Raw genomic sequence first — 27,034 nt, 5'->3', positions numbered from 1 at the left:
AAACCGGCTTCCGTTTTTCTCCCAGTAAGACCGTTTGTATTAATTTTTGGCGACGTAAGGAGTTTCTTCCGCACTCCTTACATCTAGGTCCTGTCAACCTTCCGTTTTCAGACGTCACTAAATTCTTGGGTCTTATGTTTGACAGAAAACTGTGCTGGTCCTCCCACGTTTCCTATCTTTCGGCTCGCTGTCTGCGAACACTCAACACCCTCCGTGTCCTGAATGGTACCTCCTGGGGAGCGGACCGAGTGGTCCTTCTCCGCCTCTATCGCGCCTTAGTGCGCTCGAAACTCGACTATGGAAGCATAGTCTACTCCTCTGCTCGGCCGTCTATTCTTCGGCGTCTCGACTCTATCCACCACCGTGGATTACGTTTAGCATCTGGAGCTTTTCACACTAGCCCTGTGGAAAGCCTTTATGCTGAGACTGCTGAACCTCCGCTGTCCAATCGGCGAGCGGTCCTTCTGAGCCGTTATGCTAGCCATCTGTCTTCCATGCCTGCTAATCCAGCCCATGACCCTTTTTTCGACGCCTCCTTTGATGTAGGGTATGCAGGCCGCTCCTCCTCCCTACTACCCCCGGGAGTCCGCTTCCGTCAACTGCTCCATTCTCTTTCCTTCCGCTTTCCTAAAACCTTCTTGACAACTTGGGGTACAGCACCGCCTTGGCTGCGTCCCCGGATCTGTCTGCTCCGTGATCTTTGTCAATTTCCCAAGGATGGTACACCTTCACTTGTTTATCGTCGGGCATTTGCTGCTCTATGTGCACAAATGACAGACGCCACATTTATTTACACCGACGGCTCGAAAACATCGTTGGGTGTAGGGAGTGCCTATATTGTTGGCGACGCCCCAAATCACTTTCGGCTTCCCGACCAGTGTTCGGTTTATACTGCGGAGCTTTTCGCTGTACTCCAGGCTGTCCACTACATCCGCCGCCATCAGCGGATACAGTACGTAATCTGCTCAGATTCTCTCAGCTCTCTCCTCAATCTCCAAGCTCTTTACCCTGTGCACCCTCTGGTCCACCGGATTCAGGACTGTCTGCGCTTGCTCCACCTGGGGGGCGTCTCGGTGGCGTTCCTCTGGCTCCCGGGACACGCTGGTATCTGTGGGAATGAGGCGGCTGATATAGCAGCCAAGGCTGCAGTTTCTCTTCCTCGGCCAGCTATTCAGTCGCTTCCCTTCACCGATCTACGGAGCGGTTTATGTCGCAAAGTTGCTCATTTATGGCATGCGCATTGGTCAACACTTCCCCGCAATAAATTGCGGGAAGTGAAAGCCCTTCCTTGCGCTTGGACCTCTTCCTCCCGAACGCGTCGTCGGGAGGAGGTCATTTTAGCTAGACTCCGGATAGGGCACTGTCTTTTTAGCCATCGACATCTTTTAAGCGGCGATCCTCCCCCACTCTGTCCCCACTGCTCTCAGCTGTGGACGGTACGACACCTTTTAATTGAATGCCCCTATTTTAATCCATTACGCTCCCGTCTACAGCTATCGCCTGATCTATCGTCGATTTTAGCAGATGACACGCGCTCAGCCGACCGCGTTCTCCAGTTTATTAGTGACAGTGAAATGACGTCAGTCATTTGAAGTTTTATCGGGGACCATCAACCCCTCTCTGTAGTGGAATTTTAAGCCTTGTTTCTGCTTTTAGTGTCCAATTTTTTGAGTTTCGTTCCCATTTTTGCTGTTTTCAATTTTCAGTTTTTATTCTTTCCTCAGTCACGGACCGGGCGCTAATGACCATAGCAGTTTTGCGCCCTAAAACCAAAATAAAAAAAAAATAAAAAACACTCAAATTTGCATACTAATCAGTGTACAAAGGTGGAAGTGGATCAATAGATTCTGGACGAGTTTCACTACATTCTCATTTGAGATGTGTTTGTGGCAATAAATTTTTAATTTTATATGCAAAATATTTTCAAAAATGTATTGTTCAATGTTCCTGAAAATTTGACTTACAGGGAAACTTTGTTACTGAGTTTAAATGACCAAATTGTGTTAACAAAGTATTTAGAATATATCTTATTTTCAACAGCTCCAAACTCTGTCAGAGATGTCTAACATAAGATTAATTTAAATTAAACATTGTGTTATGCTCTGCTCATGTGATAAGGTATCAGTCATCTGTTTAGTTGAAACACAGCACAGCATTTACGGTTAACATGACATTACATTTTCTGATCAAACATTACAAATCTTTGTAGCAAGAAAGTTACCCATTTTGTAGAGGTATGGAAATTTAAGTATGAAAGTAAGAAGAGTAGTGATAACATCATTCACTACCTTCCAATTGCAACTATTATGATGGAAACAATGAAGATCTTGTTAGTGTCATTAGTGCTGAATTCCTGAGGTGCACGTCATTTGACTGTAGTTGCCAGTAACAGCATTCTTAGTAACAATTAAAATTTATGAAAATACAATCTGCTCTGCAGGTAAATACACCACACATTCCCTGGTAATTTTCCTAACAGCTTCATTACTGAGTTCCCCAACTGTGGACAGTGTACCTTTTTTACTTGTTTCATCACTGTTTTGCAACATAATTGTCAATTTAGGTCATTATCAATTCTGTTGGGTTGAAGTGCCAGTGAGAACTTGTCAGCCTAATTATTTTATGCCTGTATGTTTTTGTCAACCTGTCAGTTTTTGTATGTGGGCAACTGTGGTTTATGGAGAGGTATTGGATTTATATGCTCCATCTTTTTAAATGTTTCACTTACTTCCACTTAAAGATGCTGAAGCCCATAAGTTCCTCCTTTTATTTTAGCATAAGGTTCTTGTCAACAACAGAACATTTGGGAGCACTATCAACAACAGATGTTGATGATGTAGGCAGATTATGCACAAACCATTTATCTCAACTGATTTTGGTTTTATATAGCAATGCCTTGAACAAGAGTGATATCGATATATCCACTGAATAACATTTGCTGAAGTTGATTTTAACATTCTTAAGCACTGCACACTCCATAACTGATAACAGTAATGACAGGTAAAATTTCAATCCTATAAGTGTACAAAATGAACACAAACAGAAACTCATAGTGCAGTGAGCGATTCCATAGGACACCAAGCTGCCTAAAACTGAACTGTACTACACTTGCATAGTATATTGGCAGTGTGGTGAAGGTTTATCCCTTGGGATAGACTGAATGTATGATCTGCAGTCTTTGAATGTGTCCACACTATTTCATATCTAGCTGCCAGTCCTAAAGTAATTCTGTATAGAGTTTAATTAAATTAACCTGTTGCTTTCTAGAACCAGGTCCTTGATTGTGACACAGGCAGGCAATGCAAAACAAATTTTGCAGGCTGAAAATCTTGGACATTATCTTGGGTCCAGTGCAAGACACTACTGATGATTGGAGAGGAGGAGAAGTCAAAAGAATACATTGTCCAGTAATGGGTGTCAAATGCTTGAACTCATTTGAGCTAAAGCTGTGAGTGTGAGAACAAGATAAGTGGATAAATGCGGGCAACAAGAGGCAGGTGGAGGCTGAAGACGAGTGATAAATGGTGTGTGGATGGGAGAAGCACAACATCGCAACTCGAGGCAAATTTCTAGGTCGCCAGATGATGGTCAGGGTCAGTAAGTGCTGTGCTGTGAAGTATACAGTGTAGGAGAGAGCTGTCAGTGTCTCTGGAAAGAGCACAGTGAAATGTACCACAAGGTGGAATCATGGGAATGTGAGTTAGAAAAGCTGATCAGCGAATTATGTCTTCGAATGGACAGATTTGCACATGCTGTATTAATTCGAATATTCTTTGTTATTTTCTTGAAGGTCTGTTGGGAGTATTTTGCCACAGAGATTGTATCAGTGAGGATCCCAGACTAAGTTTGGGGTGGGATGATCTGGATAACATTTCCCGCATTCACATCACTAATATTGCATGTAGAATGAGAAAAGTCACTGGCTAATTGAAATAATCATAGATCGTGAATTTTCTACAGATAAGCAGTATATTAGTAACCAGCTGAGTTCGTGGTATTGCCTGGGTAGGTATATATTACAATCTGTTAGTCCATCTTCTCCTCCTTTGTCACTCTTCTGTCTCCTCCTCACCCTCCATTTTCCCATCTTCTCACCCACTCTCTCTGCCTGTCTCGTCCTTGCCCTTTCTCTCTGCCCCTCAGCTTCCCCTCAAGGTGTGCAGTACACCTATGAGCTCCCTTGCAGGCAGAATGACATACCTGTCTACTTAGTGTCATGTAGCCATAGTACTTCAACTACCACCTTGAAAAATGTTAGTCAGCAATGTGAAACACATACCAAGCAGCAGTAGGAATCAACTATTTCTTATGACTAGACACAGCCATGTTCCGGTTAAAGTTGTGCTCAATACTATGGGCTGGTGGAAACTTGTTAACAAAATTAAATTTTTTTGTTGATGAGAAAGCAATGACATTGCCGAGGCAAAGGATGAAAGAATACACAAAACAAATATTAAATGTCCAATTTTCTGTTTGCAAGTTGCGGCAAGAAGTATGTAATTCTGAGATGAGTAGAATTAGAATATCTATGCCAGTGGAAAAGCAGCAACATGTACACAGTATAAATGCCTGGGAAATGTGATAAATGTGTTGTATGTCGGAAATTCTGCGAGTTTATGAACAATGCAAAAAAGTACCAACTTTGCTAGAGGTTAACAGCTTATGTTGAAGGGAAATGGACTGCATAGCTAGCAGACAGTCCGACAAGGGGATAGGAAAACAGACTGAGGCTGCTGTTACTTAAAGTGCTGGGTATCCCACCCAAAAACCATTTGTCATGGTGGCATCTGTTCCACATATATCAACAAATATAAATCTCTCTAAAAGATCACACCTCGTTTAGTAGAGCAGATGAGGTTTGTGCTTTACATCCTACTACACAATGAATTTTCCTTCTCTATTCCTCTACACTTCCTGCACTGTCACACTGGATGACAGCTTCAGTGCATGTCGTGATAGGAAAATCAGTAAGATACTTTTGTTGCACCATGAACGTTATATGTACAGCTTGCCACTGGTGCATTTAATTTGCAATAAATTTAAGAAACAACTTACTAGGGACATTATGCGTCATTTGTTTTTTATATTAATTTTACAGCTGTTAACCAGTATAAGATTTAAATTCAGCTTTCTTAACCCTTATTTTCAGTCATATGCCAACACATGCTGTCACCAACAAATATCCCCCTGTGGGTCCGCGGTAAGAATAGGCCCGAGGTATTCCTACCTGTCGTAAGAGGCGACTAAAAGGAGTTTCAACCGTTTTGTCCTTCAATGTGATGGTCCCCATTGGGGTTTGACCTCCATTTTTAAAATTCTACAGAAGTACGAGCCTTTTGGGGAAGGGCATCTTACGTGGTGTATCACTGGTCCTCAGTGCACTGAGACCTTGACACTCATCATCGTAACGGCGTTGTAACTGCACCCACTGTTCATCAATTTCAGCCTAAACACCTGATGGGTTGCATAGGTTATGCCCGTAGTGCATCCGCATCTGCACCTTTGATCATGATGGACTTTCCATGGCACTCGAAATCCAGCACGGTAGCCAGCCCCTTGTGGTGGGGTAGTCATGTACCCTCTAGGTTGTAGCCCCCTGACAACACAGGGATCGTACTGCCGATACCTGAGCTGCACCCTCTCCCCGTAAGCCAAGGAGTAGATGCCCGTATACCTGGGGCATCAGGACTCCCAGCAATGGTCATCCTGCCAGGTGGCCCTTGCTGAGGCTGGGTGGCGCCTGTGGGGAGAGCCCCTGGTCAGAGTGGGTGGTATCGGGGCGGACGTTTTGCAGATGAAGCGTCAACATGCATCAGGTCGCTCTGCGGCCGCGTCTTCTAAGAAGAAAGGTTCTGTCTCCATCTCTGGTTCTGGTCCTTCTGCCTTTCCCCCTTGGCCACTCCCTGGGAGGAAGGACAGGACCGCCAGCTTGGGGCGAAATACTTCCCCCACTATTTAGTCTGTCCTCGGACCGATGGGGGACGTTTGCCACCTTCAAGCCCATGTTCTTTGTACAGCATATCGAGGATATCTTCGGAGAAATCGAGGCTCTTAGTAAAATGCGTTCGGGGTCTATTCTCACAAATACCACCTCCGCTACACAGTTGATGGCGCTCCAGGCATGCGACCATCTAGGGGACATCCCAGTGTCCATTGTCCCACATCTGGCGCTCAATAGGACGCAGGGGATTTTGAGATGAATGAGTTCAGATTGTCCTCTGGAAATTTAGATCTACGTTTTCCATGGATTCTCTGCATTTCTTCAAGGAAATGGATGGACAGCTCCTGATAAAATGGCATGGCTCATGTTGTCTATATTTGCTCAACCTCATGTCATGTTGTACTTTATTGATGTAATTTTCCTCCACATCTTTCTCCCCATCTAAAGGCATGCATCTTCAGTTATGTAGCTGAGAAGTATATATATCCTGTCACTACAGTATGATAGAGAAATTCGATTGTATACAATATTTATCCAACTATATCTTAAGCATTAATCTACTATGATGGATGGATGTTGAAACTCAAATGTTCTTTTTTTTTCCCACATCACATTTGACACTTTAGAATTATTTTTTTCCTCACATTTGGTACTTATCTGCATGCAGATTTAAAATTTCAGTAACATGCAATGAGATAAATGCAGATTTATCTCGTTGTACAGTACTGAGTTTTCAAGATAATAAATGTATGACTGCCTGTGTTCTGTGGTGCATTTTTCTAATGGGTCCTCTGTATGGAATATCAGATTTTGTAGCTAATCATTTCTAGTTTTCCTTCCAGTATTGTGAAGGCAGCAGACAATCAAGTAGGTAAAAAGACGAGGGCTAATAGAAATCCTTGGGTAACAGAAGAAATATTGAATTTAATTGATGAAAGGAGAAAATATAAAAATGCAGTAAATGAAGCAGGCAAAAAGGAATACAAACGTCTCAAAAATGAGACCGACAGGAAGTGCAAAATGGCTAAGCAGGGATGGCTAGAGGACAAATGTAAGGATGTAGAGGCTTGTCTCACTAGGGGTAAGATAGATACTGCCTACAGGAAAATTAAAGAGACCTTTGGAGATAAGAGAACGACTTGTATGAATATCAAGAGCTCAGATGGAAACCCAGTTCTAAGCAAAGAAGGGAAGGCAGAAAGGTGGAAGGAGTATATAGAGGGTTTATACAAGGGTGATGTACTTGAGGACAATATTATGGAAATGGAAGAGGATGTAGATGAAGACGAAATGGGAGATAAGGTACTGCGTGAAGAGTTTGACAGAGCACTGAAAGACCTGAGTCGAAACAAGGCCCCGGGAGTAGACAACATTCCACTAGAACTACTGATGGCTTCGGGAGAGCCAGTCATGACAAAACTCTACCATCTGGTGAGCACGATGTATGAGACAGGCGAAATACCCTCAGACTTCAAGAAGAATATAATAATTCCAATCCCAAAGAAAGCAGGTGTTGACAGGTGTGAAAATTACTGAACTATCAGTTTAATAAGTCACAGCTGCAAAATACTAACGCGAATTCTTTACAGACGAATGGAAAAACTGGTAGAAGCTGACCTCGGGGAAGATCAGTTTGGATTCCGTAGGAATGTAGGAACACGTGAGGCAATACTGACCTTACGACTTATCTTGGAAGAAAGATTAAGAAAAGGCAAACCTACATTTCTAGCATTTGTAGACTTAGAGAAAGGTTTTGACAATGTTGACTGGAATACTCTCTTTCAAATTCTGAAGGTGGCAGGGGTAAAATACAGGGAGCGAAAGGCTATTTACAATTTGTACAGAAACCAGATGGCAGTTATAAGAGTCGAGGGGCATGAAAGGGAAGCAGTGGTTGGGAAAGGAGTGAGACAGGGTTGTAGCCTCTCCCCGATGTTATTCAATCTGTATATTGAGCAAGCAGTAAAGGAAACAAAAGAAAAATTCGGAGTAGGTATTAAAATCCATGGAGAAGAAATAAAAACTTTGAGGTTCGCCGATGACATTGTAATTCTGTCAGAGACAGCAAAGGACTTGGAAGAGCTGTTGAACGGAATGGACAGTGTCTTGAAAGGAGGATATAAGATGAACATCAACAAAAGCAAAACGAGGATAATGGAATGTAGTCAAATTAAGTCGGGTGATGCTGAGGGAATTAGACTAGGAAATGAGACACTTAAAGTAGTAAAAGAGTTTTGCTATTTAGGGAGTAAAATAACCGATGATGGTCGAAGTAGAGAGGATATAAAATGTAGACTGGCAATGGCAAGGAAAGCGTTTCTCAAGAAGAGAAATTTGTTAACATCGAGTATAGATTTAGGTGTCCGGAAGTCGTTTCTGAAAGTATTTGTATGGAGTGTGGCCATGTATGGAAGTGAGACATGGACGATAACTAGTTTGGACAAGAAGAGAATAGAAGCTTTCGAAATGTGGTGCTACAGAAGAATGCTGAAGATAAGGTGGGTAGATCACGTAACTAATGAGGAGGTATTGAATAGGATTGGAGAGAAGAGAAGTTTGTGGCACAACTTGACTAGAAGAAGGGATCGGTTGGTAGGACATGTTTTGAGGCATCAAGGGATCACAAATTTAGCATTGGAGGGTAGCGTGGAGGGTAAAAATCGTAGAGGGAGACCAAGAGATCAATACACTAAGCAGATTCAGAAGGATGTAGGTTGCAGTAGGTACTGGGAGATGAAGAAGCTTGCACAGGATAGAGTAGCATGGAGAGCTGCATCAAACCAGTCTCAGGACTGAAGACCACAACAACAACAATTATGTGTGTAATGCAACTGTTAGTTAATGAAACTCTGGACCTTGTCTTGAATGCTTACATACTTTTCTAAGAGTACGAGGATTGCTTCTTGAATGGGTGTGAGGCTACAAATTCAAGTGTTTTGGGTTCAGTCCCAAGCATCATCTGTCACTTTTTCTATGTGGAAAATGACAGTTTCCATTCCAGTGTGAAGCTCTAGGTCTTCATGTAATGTACTGTCAGTGAGTTGAGAAGTTGGAGGAAGCCAGTGGCATACCACATCCAGTAAGACAATGCCTAATAGAGCACTAAGATGTTAATAACTACTTCTACTTCTACATCCATACTCCGCAATCCACCTGATGGTGTGTGGCGGAGGGTACTTTGAGTACCTCTATCAGTTCTTCTTTCTATTCGAGTCTCGTGTTGTTCGTGGAAAGAAAGATAGTCGGTATGCCTCTGTGTGGGCTCTAATCTCTCTAATATTATCCTCATGGTTTCTTCACGAGATATACATAGGAGGAAGCAACTTCTGCTTGACTCCTCCTGAAGATATGTTCTCGAAACATCAACAAAAGCCCGTACCGAGCTACTGAGCATTTCTCTTGCAGAGTCTTCCACTGAAGTTTATCTATCATCTCTGTAATGCTTGCGCGATTACTAAATGATTCTGTAATGAAGCATGCTGCTCTCCGTTGGATCTTCTCTATCTCTTCTATCAACCCTATCTGGTACTGATCCCACGCCGGTGAGCAGTATTCAAGCAGTGGGTGAACAAGTGTGTTGTAACCTACTTACTTTGTTTTCAGACTGCATTTCCTTAGGATTCTTCCAATGAATCTGTCTGGCATCTGCTTTACCGACGATCAATTTTATCTGGTTATTCCATTTTAAATCACTCCTAATGCCTACTCATAGATAATTTATGGAATTAACTGCTTCCAGTTGCTGACCTGCTATATTGTAGCTAAATGATAAAGGATCTTCTATGTATTCGCAGCACATTTCACTTGCCTACATTGAGATTCGACTGCCATTCCATGCATCAATTCGTTGCAGATCCTCCTGCATTTCAGTAAAATTTTCCATTGTTACAACCTCTCGATATACTACAGCATCATCCGCAAAAAGCCTCAGTGATCTTCCCATGTTATCCACAAGGTCATTTATGTATATTGTGAATAGCAATGGTCCTACAACACACCCCTGTGGCACTCCTGAAATCGCTCTTACTTCGGAAGACTTCTCTCCATTGAGAATGACGTGATGCGTTCTGTTATCTAGGAACTCTTCAATCCAATCGCACAACTACCTCCAAGTTGTTGAAAGCTTCACTTTTACATTGGGTTTGCATTAGTTTTTGTGACATTTGAGATGTATTTTCCTGAGTACCAAAATTAGGTGACCCACACTTAGATCTGCATTTACCTGCTTATTGTCTTTACGGGTGGTTTTATAATCTAAAAAATGGGTTCTGCATATAACCTGCTACTTGTTTAGTTCCTTCTTGACCATAGTGCCCTCATGGGCTTTGCAGAGGTACCCTATCATCTTCCACTGAATAACACAGGTCAGAAAATAGGGAGCTGAGATCATCATAAAATCAAAAAATATTGTTATTGGAGCCTTCACTGTGGCACAGGCAGAGGAGAGAGAGAGAAGTTCCAACTTAGTGTCAAACCCAAGTGATCATAAATAGTGATTGACACAGGAATATAAACATTGTTCTCAGTAAAGAAAAGAATTATAGCTTGTGAGTGGAGTTCTACAAAATGGACATGAAATTTTGTGGTGCAACAAAATTGCTTCATAGGTAGGGATTTGGTGATTAGCCAACCAAACTCACAGGAACATAATTTAGTTGCAGATGATAACCTATCAGTACGTAGAAAAATAGAGTATCATACATAAACTAGAAATATAGAAAAATTAGTTAATAGTGAAAAGACATACATTGTTATGAGATCTTGAAACATGTAGCTGAATAAAAGTACTCACTGATGATGGCAGAAAAATGCTGAATCATTTTTGGGCATTTATAAACAAAAAGTTTCCATAACAGGTGGATCAGAAATTCCAGTAATTGTACTATAAATTACTCAGACGCACCTTTGGAATACCACATCTCAGATGGAACTTTGGCGAACACAAGATGTTGACATGTGTCTTATGCCCTGTACTTTTATACTCAAAACATTATTTTATTTTTCTAATCTTGTTACATAAATAACTCCGAGTTGCTAGTATCATTTGTTGGAAAGATGATGTAGGGATATGCATCAACTTCTCCACAGTGGTATGTGTCACCACATTTCTTCATAGTGGTGTGTATCACTACACAAGGCTGCTGTGTGTCTCACTCTTCTGACACTGAATTTCACAGTGAAGAGCAACCCCTCACTGCTTGGTTGGATGCTGCAGTGAGGCATTCTTCAGGCCCAAATAAGCGAGTTGCATTGGTTTGGGTGTCCAATCAACAGTACTCTGCACATCATGCAGCCAGTACCCTCCCTTTCCTTTTGACTGAAGACAAACCAGCAAAGTCAAGAACACTGGAAAGCTTATGAGCCTGTGGCATCTTGACTGGAACCAGGGGCTTCTGTCATTCCTTAGTCCTTGCCATGGAGACCTGATAAGTGCAGGTATTTTAGATGGACATGTTACCTTGAAATAGCTTTTATGTGCCCCCATTAATAACATAGTTCCTCAAGTCAACAAATCCTGTGGCTAGGTTCATTAGCTAAACTTCACAAACAGTGCTCCATGTACTGCACTAGTTTATGGTGGAAAGTAGATATTTCTATCATGTCTCTGGATTGGTTTGTTGGCAGCCAATGGGGGGATATTACATCATAGACAATGCACAGCTGTTAACCATCTCAGTCCTGCCATTAACATACAAACTAATCGTTTTGTGGATGGCCTTTACTTCACAGCATGCTTTTGATACATGTTGACAATTCTGTTAATGTAATATAATCGTATATGTGTGTATACAGAACACATGTGCAACTTTGATTTTGAAATTTTATTAATTTTATCTAAATATGTCTGCTTGTGTCTGTATATGTGTGGATGGATATGTGTGTGTGTGTGCGCGAGTGTATACCCGTCCTTTTTTCCCCCTAAGGTAAGTCTTTCCGCTCCCAGGATTGGAATGACTCCTTACCCTCTCCCTTAAAACCCACATCCTTTCGTCTTTCCCTCTCCTTCCCTCTTTCCTGATGAGGCAACAGTTTGTTGCGAAAGCTTGAATTTTGTGTGTATGTTTGTGTTTGTTTGTGTGTCTGTCGACCTGCCAGCACTTTCATTTGGTAAGTCACATCATCTTTATTTTTAGATATATTAATTTTATCTGATATACAATCCTGGTTTTGGTGAGTGGTATTGTCTGCATAGTCATATCTTCATGTTCTTCTGCTGCTTACAAGAGGTTCTTGTATTGGGGTGTAGAGCAGTGTTTCACTGCCTCTCTTCAATTACTATTAACAGCTTTCTCTCAGAGATGGATCTATGTTGTGACAGACTTGATATATAGCCTTCTCTGAGGTTTAGGTTAGCCTCAAAACTGACACTTTTCCCTTATTTCCTGTTTTTGTCCACAGTCCTGCTGGATACAAATCAATATCGGAAAGAAGAGTGCAAAAATAATTGATGAAAACCCAGTGTTACATTAAGTGTTACATGTTTTTTTGTTTGGCCACTGCAAACAGGCTTTTTCCCTGAACATTCACTTTGATCCCACTCTAACATCTGATATGTCAAGGTAGTTCTTAGATTAAACACAGTGTTTGTCTCTCCATTGAATTAAAAATGTCATTGGCTACATAAATCGGCTTTTCAGCCATCATAACTTCCCATTACAGCCTGCAACAGGTGTTACCAATATACACTTACGGGTTGGAGAGGGGATGGCCCATGAAAAAGTTGTACCAGCTTATCTTGGATGGTCATATTTTCCTCCAGGGTTGCAGATGCATAACTTCATTTCCTGTCTGAGGTGTTTTTTAACTTTATAAATAAAAAGAACTTTGCAAAGAACTTATGTGGCTTCCATGTGCAAAATAGTAGTGAGATGCATTTTAACTAGCTTGCTGCATCAGTGTTTCCACATTCACACTGGGCAAAACCAAAGTACCATCTTCAAACTTGTAGCTGTCAAGACATGTACTTGACGCAGTCATCTACATGGTGCCATGACTCGCCCCACACTTCTGTCAACAGTAGTTTCCTTATTGTGGTGGTTTGTGACATTATTCCATGGTGTCAAAAGACCCCTGTGTCATAATTATAATATGTCATATGAACCAAATTACGTTTCATGTAATTGAAAGTTCTGCTGTCAGCCGATTGTAATGGATACATTCAAATGCCCAAATGATATTTGGAGTTTCTCATAAATGGCCAGTTCTGTTTTCTTGCAGACTCTATTTGTAATATATTGATTGAAATAGGCTGAAAGGGGGCAGGAAGGACTGGAACCATCCAAAAATAAAATTAACGTAAATTCCAAAATAAAAATCAAGAAATGCTATTGTGGTGTCAAGTGATTCAATGTGAATTCCATTTGAACAAGTCATAGTTCTGACTTCCAATAAATATTAGTAATATCAGGTCCAATGTCTAAAAAGGAAACAAAAAGTGAATATTTGCATTACACAGTAAAAATAAGTTAAATAGCAGGGTAGAGGAATAGAATTTAAAGCTAATCAAATACTATAACAGAAAGCTTAGGTTACATAAAACTAACTTTTGTTTTGTAAAATTTTATTTTTTTACTTTATAAAGGAGTTGATATCTGAACCAGTATTTCTCATGTAATGAGAGAGCCTGCAGTTGATCTTGGACTTATGAAAAGAGTGGAGAGCTCAATAGAATTGTATTACAAGCTTGAAGCCATTGACCACATCACACTTCACCAAGCATTTTGCAGGCAATTGACCAGTTTTTCCTACTCCTGCACACTTCAAACACGAAAGGTTCTCTATTTGGCTTCATTCATACAGCACACAGTTCAGTTTAGTAATGTTACTGGAGTTTCTCAAGTCATGCAATTGCAAATATCATAATAATAATTCATGTTGGCACCTACATAAACACTGTGAGTAATCAACATCTTCCATTCATTAGCAAATACAGTGCATTTCTGTGCAGATAAATTTATTCAATTCCTCACAATAATGAGTAAATATTGCAGTAAAACAGTAAAAATTCTAAGATTTGTCACATAGCATGATTTGCTTAATGATACCCAGAAATGTCTGCCTGCTTACGCAAATCCTGACATGCTCAGTGCCTTGCATCAATGCTGGTGACTGGGACCATCCCTGGCAGAGTTGCCTCAAATCAAATTACAATGGTGGCACACTATTTAAATGTTCAAATAATGAATGAAATGGGATGACAGTGGTACTGGTGAAAAGGAGAAAATTACCATGGTATTTTACATGGCGTGTGTAATTTTTTCCATGAAATGAAATGGTATTGCATTAGTGCAATTTTCTTTGAGCCAACTACCCACAATAACAAGTCTCCCTTGCAAAATGAGCAAAATTCTAGTTGAGAAAAATAATATTGTGTGTGTGTGTGTGTGTGTGTGTGTGTGTGTGTGTGTGTGTGTGTGATAGGAGTAGCTGCTTGGCAAGGATGAAATAATTTGTTGCTTGGTTGATGTCTGATGTGTGTATCTCCAAATTAAACAGAGTCTTAATTTCAAATGTATGGGTCAATTGGAATGAAAGTAAATCTAATTTAACGTGACACATTTTCTTGTTACCTAATGCCAGTAAGTGAATACATGTTACCAATAGGTTTTTAGCCCCACATGTTGTGTAACCACCAATCAAGTGCAAGGGACAGAAGCTTTGAATATGCCATTCTTTCTTTTTTTCAGTTTCCTGAAGATCCGCTAAAGATTGTAATGACTAGTCTCCATATAAAGCAAGACTTAGAACTGAAACAGGAGGATGGCATTGAGCGTGACGTAAGTTTTCACATCATCAGTGATGTATTGTGCATGAAGTACTGTATGAATATCATGAAATGCATTGGGTGCAGTATATTTCAGTGATCATAAATGATGATACATTAAAACCTAGGATATTAGCACTCCTCCAGAATGTTTATAGAATTTCAATTGGCTGTAGGTATATTCTGTTGTGTAATGGTATTTGAATGAAACTTGTAGGAAACATAAGTTTATTAACTGTAACCCATGGTAATTTTATTGTACATGTAAATAATTAATGCCTCAAATTCGTTCTTGGAACAAATGCACCAAAGATGACTTCCTTGCAGCAGCTGTCAATTTATATGTCTCTGTCAGAGTTCTATAATAGAAAGGATGTAAGATGTAAGAGGTAAAGCAATCAACTGTAAGCAGTATGTTATCAGATAAGTATTGTGTTTGTCATACTATTTCTTTTCGCTGAAGTATTTAATGAAAAACAAAGTGCATTACTGGAATTGTGTTTGCTCTGTGTAAAGACAATAGGTTTGCCCAGTATGTATGGCATAAATTTACAGTGTAATGGAACATTGCTTATCCCAAACTGCTTGCAAAGAGAAAACGTGATAGCAAGAATTTTTGTAAACAGCATTAAATTTAGTACATTATGCTGATAGTCTGTGAAATTCCATATTAGTGTGATTAACTATCACCATAGTGTACTAAATTTAATGCTGACGAAGGTTTGTCAGATCTCCAGCCACATGGTAGCATTGATATCATGCGATGTTTCAGGAAGTCATATTACCCATCTTCTGGGGTAGTGTCGAGATTTGTGGGGAGTGGGCTATTTATATGTGCCAGCACCCCCCTCCACTAGACCTCGGGTGGCTGCAGTGGTGGGGATGGTGGCCGCATTCGGTTATCGGTGTAAGCATTGTGTCTGTGTCCACAGTGGAGGTTATTGACGGTCGTGCTCCCGATGGATTGCCACTATCGCAGGGTTCCATGGTGCGCTGAGTTGCTATCCATCATATCTGTTGACCAGATTGTCGTGAATCCTTATTTATATGGCCCATGGCCACACCATCGATCTGTTCGAAGAATTCCTCATGGCACTGAAAGTAGGTGGTTGTTAGTGCTTGTTTGAAGAGCCTGACTGTTTGTGGGTCAAAGTGCCGGGCTAAAACTGCCAAGGAGTGTTGAAGGGGCTCTTTTGTGAAAAGCGACGTCACATTGAAGCTCACGAGTAGGTCCTCCATTTGTAGTCATATGTCCCTGAGTATTTTTACGAATTTGGCTGAGTTTCTCACATGGTGGCTGCAGTCACCCACAAGGGGTTTGAGCAGTGTTTCTAGACATTTAGCAAGTCCGTAACAGTGAGAGTTGATGGAGTCTACAATTGGTCCAGAGGTACCCCTTCCTTATGGATCTTAGGGAGTCCATAGAGGCTTGGTATTGCTGGTGCTCTGGGGTACAGGTGCTTCTTCATTGGCTCAGGTAAGTCAGATTTCTTAAGCAGAGGTATCGTCTTTCTACTTATCGTCGGGGTTGGATCGGTCTTCAGCCTCTTGCAGGCCTCATCTTGTTGCAGCAGGTTTTCTGCTGGTATTCGGCAGTGCTTAATAGCACTGTAGCATTCCCTTTGTCTGCTGGTAGGATCGTTATTTCATGGTCATCTCTAAGGGACCAAAGAGCTGCTCGTTCTTCCGCAGATGTTATTTTTAGGCAATTGAAATCTGTCGATTATTCTGGAAGTTTCCCACCTGACTTCCTCTGCTTCCTCCTTGGGAAGCCCTTGTACTGATTCTTCCACACCACTGATAATGTCTCATTTCAAGTTTGTTCTGGGGATGGGGGCAAAATTCAGTCCTTTCTTGAGGACTGCGATTGTGGCAGCAGCCAGTACTTTTCCAGTCAAATTGACCATGGCTCTGGTGTCATTCATCTCCTTTTTTGTCAAAAACATTGCAAGATATCAATGCTACCACCCGGCTGGAGACCCAAGAAACCTTCATCAACAGTTTATGCCGGGAAAGCCTACAGTTAAATTTAATGCTATTTACAAAAATTTGTAGTACTTAGTAGAAATCTATTTTTTGTAATGGTATCCAGCTCTGTGGACTAAGTTCAGTTGTGGTGAGTATTAGAATTTTTACTGGGTAGATGTGATTGGAAAATGAAAAAGAACAGAACTCTCACATTTCAGATGTGGGATTACAGAATGCTGCTGAAAATTAAGTGAACTTAGAGGGAATATGGAGTCCTCTGCAGAACAGTCAAGGAAAGAAATGTACGGAAAATGCTGACGAAAAGAAGGGACAGGATGATAGGATAAGTATTAAGACATCAGGTAGTGAACTAGTCAGATGTGTTTCCTTCTCACTTAGGGAAAAATGCTACTATTACACATATCATATAGGAACTTCAAATGGAGTGTAGTTAATCTTGTTATGTAGTCAATTGTGGAACCTCATCAAGCACTGGCAACTCTAAACTAGTAGATAAAGAAGTGCTTTTTTGATGGGTATGTCTTGCAAAATAATTGTGGCAACAAAATAGGAGGCATTAGAGCTAATATAGATGCTTCCTGGCAGTTGTTCTCCCCAAACACCACCTTCAAATAGAATAGGAAATGGTAAAGTAATGGATGTAGCGGTATCAGAAGTACCCTCTGGTATGCACCATTAGGTGACTAGTTTAGTGTAGATGTAGGTGTACAAAGAATCAGATATTAATAGGCAGGGATATGGACTATAATCACACATTTATGATGACACATTTGGGAGAGATTATGAGAGAATAAGGAACCCATTTCTTAAAGATCACAGTACTGCGAGTGTATTGAAAAACATCGTTGTTGGTGTCCAAGGGCATTCAACATAATACTTGAGAAATTAACAGTGATATATTGAATGGGAGAATCTGTGTTTGGCACAGTCATGGCAAATTCCAGAGCTAAAAAGGTTGTCTGTAGCATGTATGAAAGTTGGTCTGTAGAGCATTATCCGAGGAAACAGATGTGGTGGTTCTTCCTTCCGGAGTAATGCAGTGTGTGCCACTTCATACTGAAATTGGTGTTTGCCACCATTGAGAACTGTTGACACATGGGTACAAGCGACAGCTGAATGTAAAGCCCTATAGCATTAGTACATCAGTAACTTTGAAATTGTGAAAATGATTGTGTAAAATCACAATCTCCAGTAAAATTAAAACTGAGGCATGTGATGTATAATCTCCTCACAATTACTTTGGGATTGACACTAGAGCAGGAACACATGGAGATGCAAAACGAAGTTGCTTCATTCTTCCTTGACTGTTTGCATGATCTGACATTTCATTGAACACACTCAAATTTGCATACTAACCAGTGTACAAAGGTGGAAGTGGATCAATAGATTCTGGACGAGTTTCACTACATTCTCATTTGAGATGTGTTTGTGGCAATAAATTTTTAATTTTATATGCAAAATATTTTCAAAAATGTATTGTTCAATGTTCCTGAAAATTTGACTTACAGGGAAACTTTGTTACTGAGTTTAAATGACCAAATTGTGTTAACAAAGTATTTAGAATATATCTTATTTTCAACAGCTCCAAACTCTGTCAGAGATGTCTAACATAAGATTAATTTAAATTAAACATTGTGTTATGCTCTGCTCATGTGATAAGGTATCAGTCATCTGTTTAGTTGAAACACAGCACAGCATTTACGGTTAACATGACATTACATTTTCTGATCAAACATTACAAATCTTTGTAGCAAGAAAGTTACCCATTTTGTAGAGGTATGGAAATTTAAGTATGAAAGTAAGAAGAGTAGTGATAACATCATTCACTACCTTCCAATTGCAACTATTATGATGGAAACAATGAAGATCTTGTTAGTGTCATTAGTGCTGAATTCCTGAGGTGCACGTCATTTGACTGTAGTTGCCAGTAACAGCATTCTTAGTAACAATTAAAATTTATGAAAATACAATCTGCTCTGCAGGTAAATACACCACACATTCCCTGGTAATTTTCCTAACAGCTTCATTACTGAGTTCCCCAACTGTGGACAGTGTACCTTTTTTACTTGTTTCATCACTGTTTTGCAACATAATTGTCAATTTAGGTCATTATCAATTCTGTTGGGTTGAAGTGCCAGTGAGAACTTGTCAGCCTAATTATTTTATGCCTGTATGTTTTTGTCAACCTGTCAGTTTTTGTATGTGGGCAACTGTGGTTTATGGAGAGGTATTGGATTTATATGCTCCATCTTTTTAAATGTTTCACTTACTTCCACTTAAAGATGCTGAAGCCCATAAGTTCCTCCTTTTATTTTAGCATAAGGTTCTTGTCAACAACAGAACATTTGGGAGCACTATCAACAACAGATGTTGATGATGTAGGCAGATTATGCACAAACCATTTATCTCAACTGATTTTGGTTTTATATAGCAATGCCTTGAACAAGAGTGATATCGATATATCCACTGAATAACATTTGCTGAAGTTGATTTTAACATTCTTAAGCACTGCACACTCCATAACTGATAACAGTAATGACAGGTAAAATTTCAATCCTATAAGTGTACAAAATGAACACAAACAGAAACTCATAGTGCAGTGAGCGATTCCATAGGACACCAAGCTGCCTAAAACTGAACTGTACTACACTTGCATAGTATATTGGCAGTGTGGTGAAGGTTTATCCCTTGGGATAGACTGAATGTATGATCTGCAGTCTTTGAATGTGTCCACACTATTTCATATCTAGCTGCCAGTCCTAAAGTAATTCTGTATAGAGTTTAATTAAATTAACCTGTTGCTTTCTAGAACCAGGTCCTTGATTGTGACACAGGCAGGCAATGCAAAACAAATTTTGCAGGCTGAAAATCTTGGACATTATCTTGGGTCCAGTGCAAGACACTACTGATGATTGGAGAGGAGGAGAAGTCAAAAGAATACATTGTCCAGTAATGGGTGTCAAATGCTTGAACTCATTTGAGCTAAAGCTGTGAGTGTGAGAACAAGATAAGTGGATAAATGCGGGCAACAAGAGGCAGGTGGAGGCTGAAGACGAGTGATAAATGGTGTGTGGATGGGAGAAGCACAACATCGCAACTCGAGGCAAATTTCTAGGTCGCCAGATGATGGTCAGGGTCAGTAAGTGCTGTGCTGTGAAGTATACAGTGTAGGAGAGAGCTGTCAGTGTCTCTGGAAAGAGCACAGTGAAATGTACCACAAGGTGGAATCATGGGAATGTGAGTTAGAAAAGCTGATCAGCGAATTATGTCTTCGAATGGACAGATTTGCACATGCTGTATTAATTCGAATATTCTTTGTTATTTTCTTGAAGGTCTGTTGGGAGTATTTTGCCACAGAGATTGTATCAGTGAGGATCCCAGACTAAGTTTGGGGTGGGATGATCTGGATAACATTTCCCGCATTCACATCACTAATATTGCATGTAGAATGAGAAAAGTCACTGGCTAATTGAAATAATCATAGATCGTGAATTTTCTACAGATAAGCAGTATATTAGTAACCAGCTGAGTTCGTGGTATTGCCTGGGTAGGTATATATTACAATCTGTTAGTCCATCTTCTCCTCCTTTGTCACTCTTCTGTCTCCTCCTCACCCTCCATTTTCCCATCTTCTCACCCACTCTCTCTGCCTGTCTCGTCCTTGCCCTTTCTCTCTGCCCCTCAGCTTCCCCTCAAGGTGTGCAGTACACCTATGAGCTCCCTTGCAGGCAGAATGACATACCTGTCTACTTAGTGTCATGTAGCCATAGTACTTCAACTACCACCTTGAAAAATGTTAGTCAGCAATGTGAAACACATACCAAGCAGCAGTAGGAATCAACTATTTCTTATGACTAGACACAGCCATGTTCCGGTTAAAGTTGTGCTCAATACTATGGGCTGGTGGAAACTTGTTAACAAAATTAAATTTTTTTGTTGATGAGAAAGCAATGACATTGCCGAGGCAAAGGATGAAAGAATACACAAAACAAATATTAAATGTCCAATTTTCTGTTTGCAAGTTGCGGCAAGAAGTATGTAATACTGAGATGAGTAGAATTAGAATATCTATGCCAGTGGAAAAGCAGCAACATGTACACAGTATAAATGCCTGGGAAATGTGATAAATGTGTTGTATGTCGGAAATTCTGCGAGTTTATGAACAATGCAAAAAAGTACCAACTTTGCTAGAGGTTAACAGCTTATGTTGAAGGGAAATGGACTGCATAGCTAGCAGACAGTCCGACAAGGGGATAGGAAAACAGACTGAGGCTGCTGTTACTTAAAGTGCTGGGTATCCCACCCAAAAACCATTTGTCATGGTGGCATCTGTTCCACATATATCAACAAATATAAATCTCTCTAAAAGATCACACCTCGTTTAGTAGAGCAGATGAGGTTTGTGCTTTACATCCTACTACACAATGAATTTTCCTTCTCTATTCCTCTACACTTCCTGCACTGTCACACTGGATGACAGCTTCAGTGCATGTCGTGATAGGAAAATCAGTAAGATACTTTTGTTGCACCATGAACGTTATATGTACAGCTTGCCACTGGTGCATTTAATTTGCAATAAATTTAAGAAACAACTTACTAGGGACATTATGCGTCATTTGTTTTTTATATTAATTTTACAGCCGTTAACCAGTATAAGATTTAAATTCAGCTTTCTTAACCCTTATTTTCAGTCATATGCCAACACATGCTGTCACCAACAAATATCCCCCTGTGGGTCCGCGGTAAGAATAGGCCCGAGGTATTCCTACCTGTCGTAAGAGGCGACTAAAAGGAGTTTCAACCGTTTTGTCCTTCAATGTGATGGTCCCCATTGGGGTTTGACCTCCATTTTTAAAATTCTACAGAAGTACGAGCCTTTTGGGGAAGGGCATCTTACGTGGTGTATCACTGGTCCTCAGTGCACTGAGACCTTGACACTCATCATCGTAACGGCGTTGTAACTGCACCCACTGTTCATCAATTTCAGCCTAAACACCTGATGGGTTGCATAGGTTATGCCCGTAGTGCATCCGCATCTGCACCTTTGATCATGATGGACTTTCCATGGCACTCGAAATCCAGCACGGTAGCCAGCCCCTTGTGGTGGGGTAGTCATGTACCCTCTAGGTTGTAGCCCCCTGACAACACAGGGATCGTACTGCCGATACCTGAGCTGCACCCTCTCCCCGTAAGCCAAGGAGTAGATGCCCGTATACCTGGGGCATCAGGACTCCCAGCAATGGTCATCCTGCCAGGTGGCCCTTGCTGAGGCTGGGTGGCGCCTGTGGGGAGAGCCCCTGGTCAGAGTGGGTGGTATCGGGGCGGACGTTTTGCAGATGAAGCGTCAACATGCATCAGGTCGCTCTGCGGCCGCGTCTTCTAAGAAGAAAGGTTCTGTCTCCATCTCTGGTTCTGGTCCTTCTGCCTTTCCCCCTTGGCCACTCCCTGGGAGGAAGGACAGGACCGCCAGCTTGGGGCGAAATACTTCCCCCACTATTTAGTCTGTCCTCGGACCGATGGGGGACGTTCGCCACCTTCAAGCCCATGTTCTTTGTACAGCATATCGAGGATATCTTCGGAGAAATCGAGGCTCTTAGTAAAATGCGTTCGGGGTCTATTCTCACAAATACCACCTCCGCTACACAGTTGATGGCGCTCCAGGCATGCGACCATCTAGGGGACATCCCAGTGTCCATTGTCCCACATCTGGCGCTCAATAGGACGCAGGGGATTTTGAGATGAATGAGTTCAGATTGTCCTCTGGAAATTTAGATCTACGTTTTCCATGGATTCTCTGCATTTCTTCAAGGAAATGGATGGACAGCTCCTGATAAAATGGCATGGCTCATGTTGTCTATATTTGCTCAACCTCATGTCATGTTGTACTTTATTGATGTAATTTTCTTCCACATCTTTCTCCCCATCTAAAGGCATGCATCTTCAGTTATGTAGCTGAGAAGTATATATATCCTGTCACTACAGTATGATAGAGAAATTCGATTGTATACAATATTTATCCAACTATATCTTAAGCATTAATCTACTATGATGGATGGATGTTGAAACTCAAATGTTCTTTTTTTTTCCCACATCACATTTGACACTTTAGAATTATTTTTTTCCTCACATTTGGTACTTATCTGCATGCAGATTTAAAATTTCAGTAACATGCAATGAGATAAATGCAGATTTATCTCGTTGTACAGTACTGAGTTTTCAAGATAATAAATGTATGACTGCCTGTGTTCTGTGGTGCATTTTTCTAATGGGTCCTCTGTATGGAATATCAGATTTTGTAGCTAATCATTTCTAGTTTTCCTTCCAGTATTGTGAAGGCAGCAGACAATCAAGTAGGTAAAAAGACGAGGGCTAATAGAAATCCTTGGGTAACAGAAGAAATATTGAATTTAATTGATGAAAGGAGAAAATATAAAAATGCAGTAAATGAAGCAGGCAAAAAGGAATACAAACGTCTCAAAAATGAGACCGACAGGAAGTGCAAAATGGCTAAGCAGGGATGGCTAGAGGACAAATGTAAGGATGTAGAGGCTTGTCTCACTAGGGGTAAGATAGATACTGCCTACAGGAAAATTAAAGAGACCTTTGGAGATAAGAGAACGACTTGTATGAATATCAAGAGCTCAGATGGAAACCCAGTTCTAAGCAAAGAAGGGAAGGCAGAAAGGTGGAAGGAGTATATAGAGGGTTTATACAAGGGTGATGTACTTGAGGACAATATTATGGAAATGGAAGAGGATGTAGATGAAGACGAAATGGGAGATAAGGTACTGCGTGAAGAGTTTGACAGAGCACTGAAAGACCTGAGTCGAAACAAGGCCCCGGGAGTAGACAACATTCCACTAGAACTACTGATGGCTTCGGGAGAGCCAGTCATGACAAAACTCTACCATCTGGTGAGCACGATGTATGAGACAGGCGAAATACCCTCAGACTTCAAGAAGAATATAATAATTCCAATCCCAAAGAAAGCAGGTGTTGACAGATGTGAAAATTACTGAACTATCAGTTTAATAAGTCACAGCTGCAAAATACTAACGCGAATTCTTTACAGACGAATGGAAAAACTGGTAGAAGCTGACCTCGGGGAAGATCAGTTTGGATTCCGTAGGAATGTAGGAACACGTGAGGCAATACTGACCTTACGACTTATCTTGGAAGAAAGATTAAGAAAAGGCAAACCTACATTTCTAGCATTTGTAGACTTAGAGAAAGGTTTTGACAATGTTGACTGGAATACTCTCTTTCAAATTCTGAAGGTGGCAGGGGTAAAATACAGGGAGCGAAAGGCTATTTACAATTTGTACAGAAACCAGATGGCAGTTATAAGAGTCGAGGGGCATGAAAGGGAAGCAGTGGTTGGGAAAGGAGTGAGACAGGGTTGTAGCCTCTCCCCGATGTTATTCAATCTGTATATTGAGCAAGCAGTAAAGGAAACAAAAGAAAAATTCGGAGTAGGTATTAAAATCCATGGAGAAGAAATAAAAACTTTGAGGTTCGCCGATGACATTGTAATTCTGTCAGAGACAGCAAAGGACTTGGAAGAGCTGTTGAACGGAATGGACAGTGTCTTGAAAGGAGGATATAAGATGAACATCAACAAAAGCAAAACGAGGATAATGGAATGTAGTCAAATTAAGTCGGGTGATGCTGAGGGAATTAGACTAGGAAATGAGACACTTAAAGTAGTAAAAGAGTTTTGCTATTTAGGGAGTAAAATAACCGATGATGGTCGAAGTAGAGAGGATATAAAATGTAGACTGGCAATGGCAAGGAAAGCGTTTCTCAAGAAGAGAAATTTGTTAACATCGAGTATAGATTTAAGTGTCAGGAAGTCGTTTCTGAAAGTATTTGTATGGAGTGTGGCCATGTATGGAAGTGAGACATGGACGATAACTAGTTTGGACAAGAAGAGAATAGAAGCTTTCGAAATGTGGTGCTACAGAAGAATGCTGAAGATAAGGTGGGTAGATCACGTAACTAATGAGGAGGTATTGAATAGGATTGGAGAGAAGAGAAGTTTGTGGCACAACTTGACTAGAAGAAGGGATCGGTTGGTAGGACATGTTTTGAGGCATCAAGGGATCACAAATTTAGCATTGGAGGGTAGCGTGGAGGGTAAAAATCGTAGAGGGAGACCAAGAGATCAATACACTAAGCAGATTCAGAAGGATGTAGGTTGCAGTAGGTACTGGGAGATGAAGAAGCTTGCACAGGATAGAGTAGCATGGAGAGCTGCATCAAACCAGTCTCAGGACTGAAGACCACAACAACAACAATTATGTGTGTAATGCAACTGTTAGTTAATGAAACTCTGGACCTTGTCTTGAATGCTTACATACTTTTCTAAGAGTACGAGGATTGCTTCTTGAATGGGTGTGAGGCTACAAATTCAAGTGTTTTGGGTTCAGTCCCAAGCATCATCTGTCACTTTTTCTATGTGGAAAATGACAGTTTCCATTCCAGTGTGAAGCTCTAGGTCTTCATGTAATGTACTGTCAGTGAGTTGAGAAGTTGGAGGAAGCCAGTGGCATACCACATCCAGTAAGACAATGCCTAATAGAGCACTAAGATGTTAATAACTACTTCTACTTCTACATCCATACTCCGCAATCCACCTGATGGTGTGTGGCGGAGGGTACTTTGAGTACCTCTATCAGTTCTTCTTTCTATTCGAGTCTCGTGTTGTTCGTGGAAAGAAAGATAGTCGGTATGCCTCTGTGTGGGCTCTAATCTCTCTAATATTATCCTCATGGTTTCTTCACGAGATATACATAGGAGGAAGCAACTTCTGCTTGACTCCTCCTGAAGATATGTTCTCGAAACATCAACAAAAGCCCGTACCGAGCTACTGAGCATTTCTCTTGCAGAGTCTTCCACTGAAGTTTATCTATCATCTCTGTAATGCTTGCGCGATTACTAAATGATTCTGTAATGAAGCATGCTGCTCTCCGTTGGATCTTCTCTATCTCTTCTATCAACCCTATCTGGTACTGATCCCACGCCGGTGAGCAGTATTCAAGCAGTGGGTGAACAAGTGTGTTGTAACCTACTTACTTTGTTTTCAGACTGCATTTCCTTAGGATTCTTCCAATGAATCTGTCTGGCATCTGCTTTACCGACGATCAATTTTATCTGGTTATTCCATTTTAAATCACTCCTAATGCCTACTCATAGATAATTTATGGAATTAACTGCTTCCAGTTGCTGACCTGCTATATTGTAGCTAAATGATAAAGGATCTTCTATGTATTCGCAGCACATTTCACTTGCCTACATTGAGATTCGACTGCCATTCCATGCATCAATTCGTTGCAGATCCTCCTGCATTTCAGTAAAATTTTCCATTGTTACAACCTCTCGATATACTACAGCATCATCCGCAAAAAGCCTCAGTGATCTTCCCATGTTATCCACAAGGTCATTTATGTATATTGTGAATAGCAATGGTCCTACAACACACCCCTGTGGCACTCCTGAAATCGCTCTTACTTCGGAAGACTTCTCTCCATTGAGAATGACGTGATGCGTTCTGTTATCTAGGAACTCTTCAATCCAATCGCACAACTACCTCCAAGTTGTTGAAAGCTTCACTTTTACATTGGGTTTGCATTAGTTTTTGTGACATTTGAGATGTATTTTCCTGAGTACCAAAATTAGGTGACCCACACTTAGATCTGCATTTACCTGCTTATTGTCTTTACGGGTGGTTTTATAATCTAAAAAATGGGTTCTGCATATAACCTGCTACTTGTTTAGTTCCTTCTTGACCATAGTGCCCTCATGGGCTTTGCAGAGGTACCCTATCATCTTCCACTGAATAACACAGGTCAGAAAATAGGGAGCTGAGATCATCATAAAATCAAAAAATATTGTTATTGGAGCCTTCACTGTGGCACAGGCAGAGGAGAGAGAGAGAAGTTCCAACTTAGTGTCAAACCCAAGTGATCATAAATAGTGATTGACACAGGAATATAAACATTGTTCTCAGTAAAGAAAAGAATTATAGCTTGTGAGTGGAGTTCTACAAAATGGACATGAAATTTTGTGGTGCAACAAAATTGCTTCATAGGTAGGGATTTGGTGATTAGCCAACCAAACTCACAGGAACATAATTTAGTTGCAGATGATAACCTATCAGTACGTAGAAAAATAGAGTATCATACATAAACTAGAAATATAGAAAAATTAGTTAATAGTGAAAAGACATACATTGTTATGAGATCTTGAAACATGTAGCTGAATAAAAGTACTCACTGATGATGGCAGAAAAATGCTGAATCATTTTTGGGCATTTATAAACAAAAAGTTTCCATAACAGG

At 40.7% G+C, this 27,034-nt stretch overlaps 1 protein-coding gene across 1 annotated transcript in view; it reads left to right on the top strand.

Annotated features, from left to right (window-relative positions):
* LOC126212743 (uncharacterized) overlaps positions 1 to 27,034 on the top strand; it is a 238,750-nt gene that overhangs the window by 34,377 nt on the left and 177,339 nt on the right. The window contains exon 5 of the mRNA XM_049940152.1: positions 14,629 to 14,718. Coding sequence (XP_049796109.1) covers positions 14,629 to 14,718 — 90 coding nt within the window. The remainder of the gene's footprint in view (positions 1 to 14,628; positions 14,719 to 27,034) is intronic.

This window comes from Schistocerca nitens, chromosome 11 (assembly GCF_023898315.1).
Source record: "Schistocerca nitens isolate TAMUIC-IGC-003100 chromosome 11, iqSchNite1.1, whole genome shotgun sequence".
NCBI lineage: Eukaryota > Metazoa > Arthropoda > Insecta > Orthoptera > Acrididae > Schistocerca > Schistocerca nitens.
Note: the sequence above shows the minus strand (reverse complement) of the source record. Positions and strands in the feature narration are given on the sequence as shown.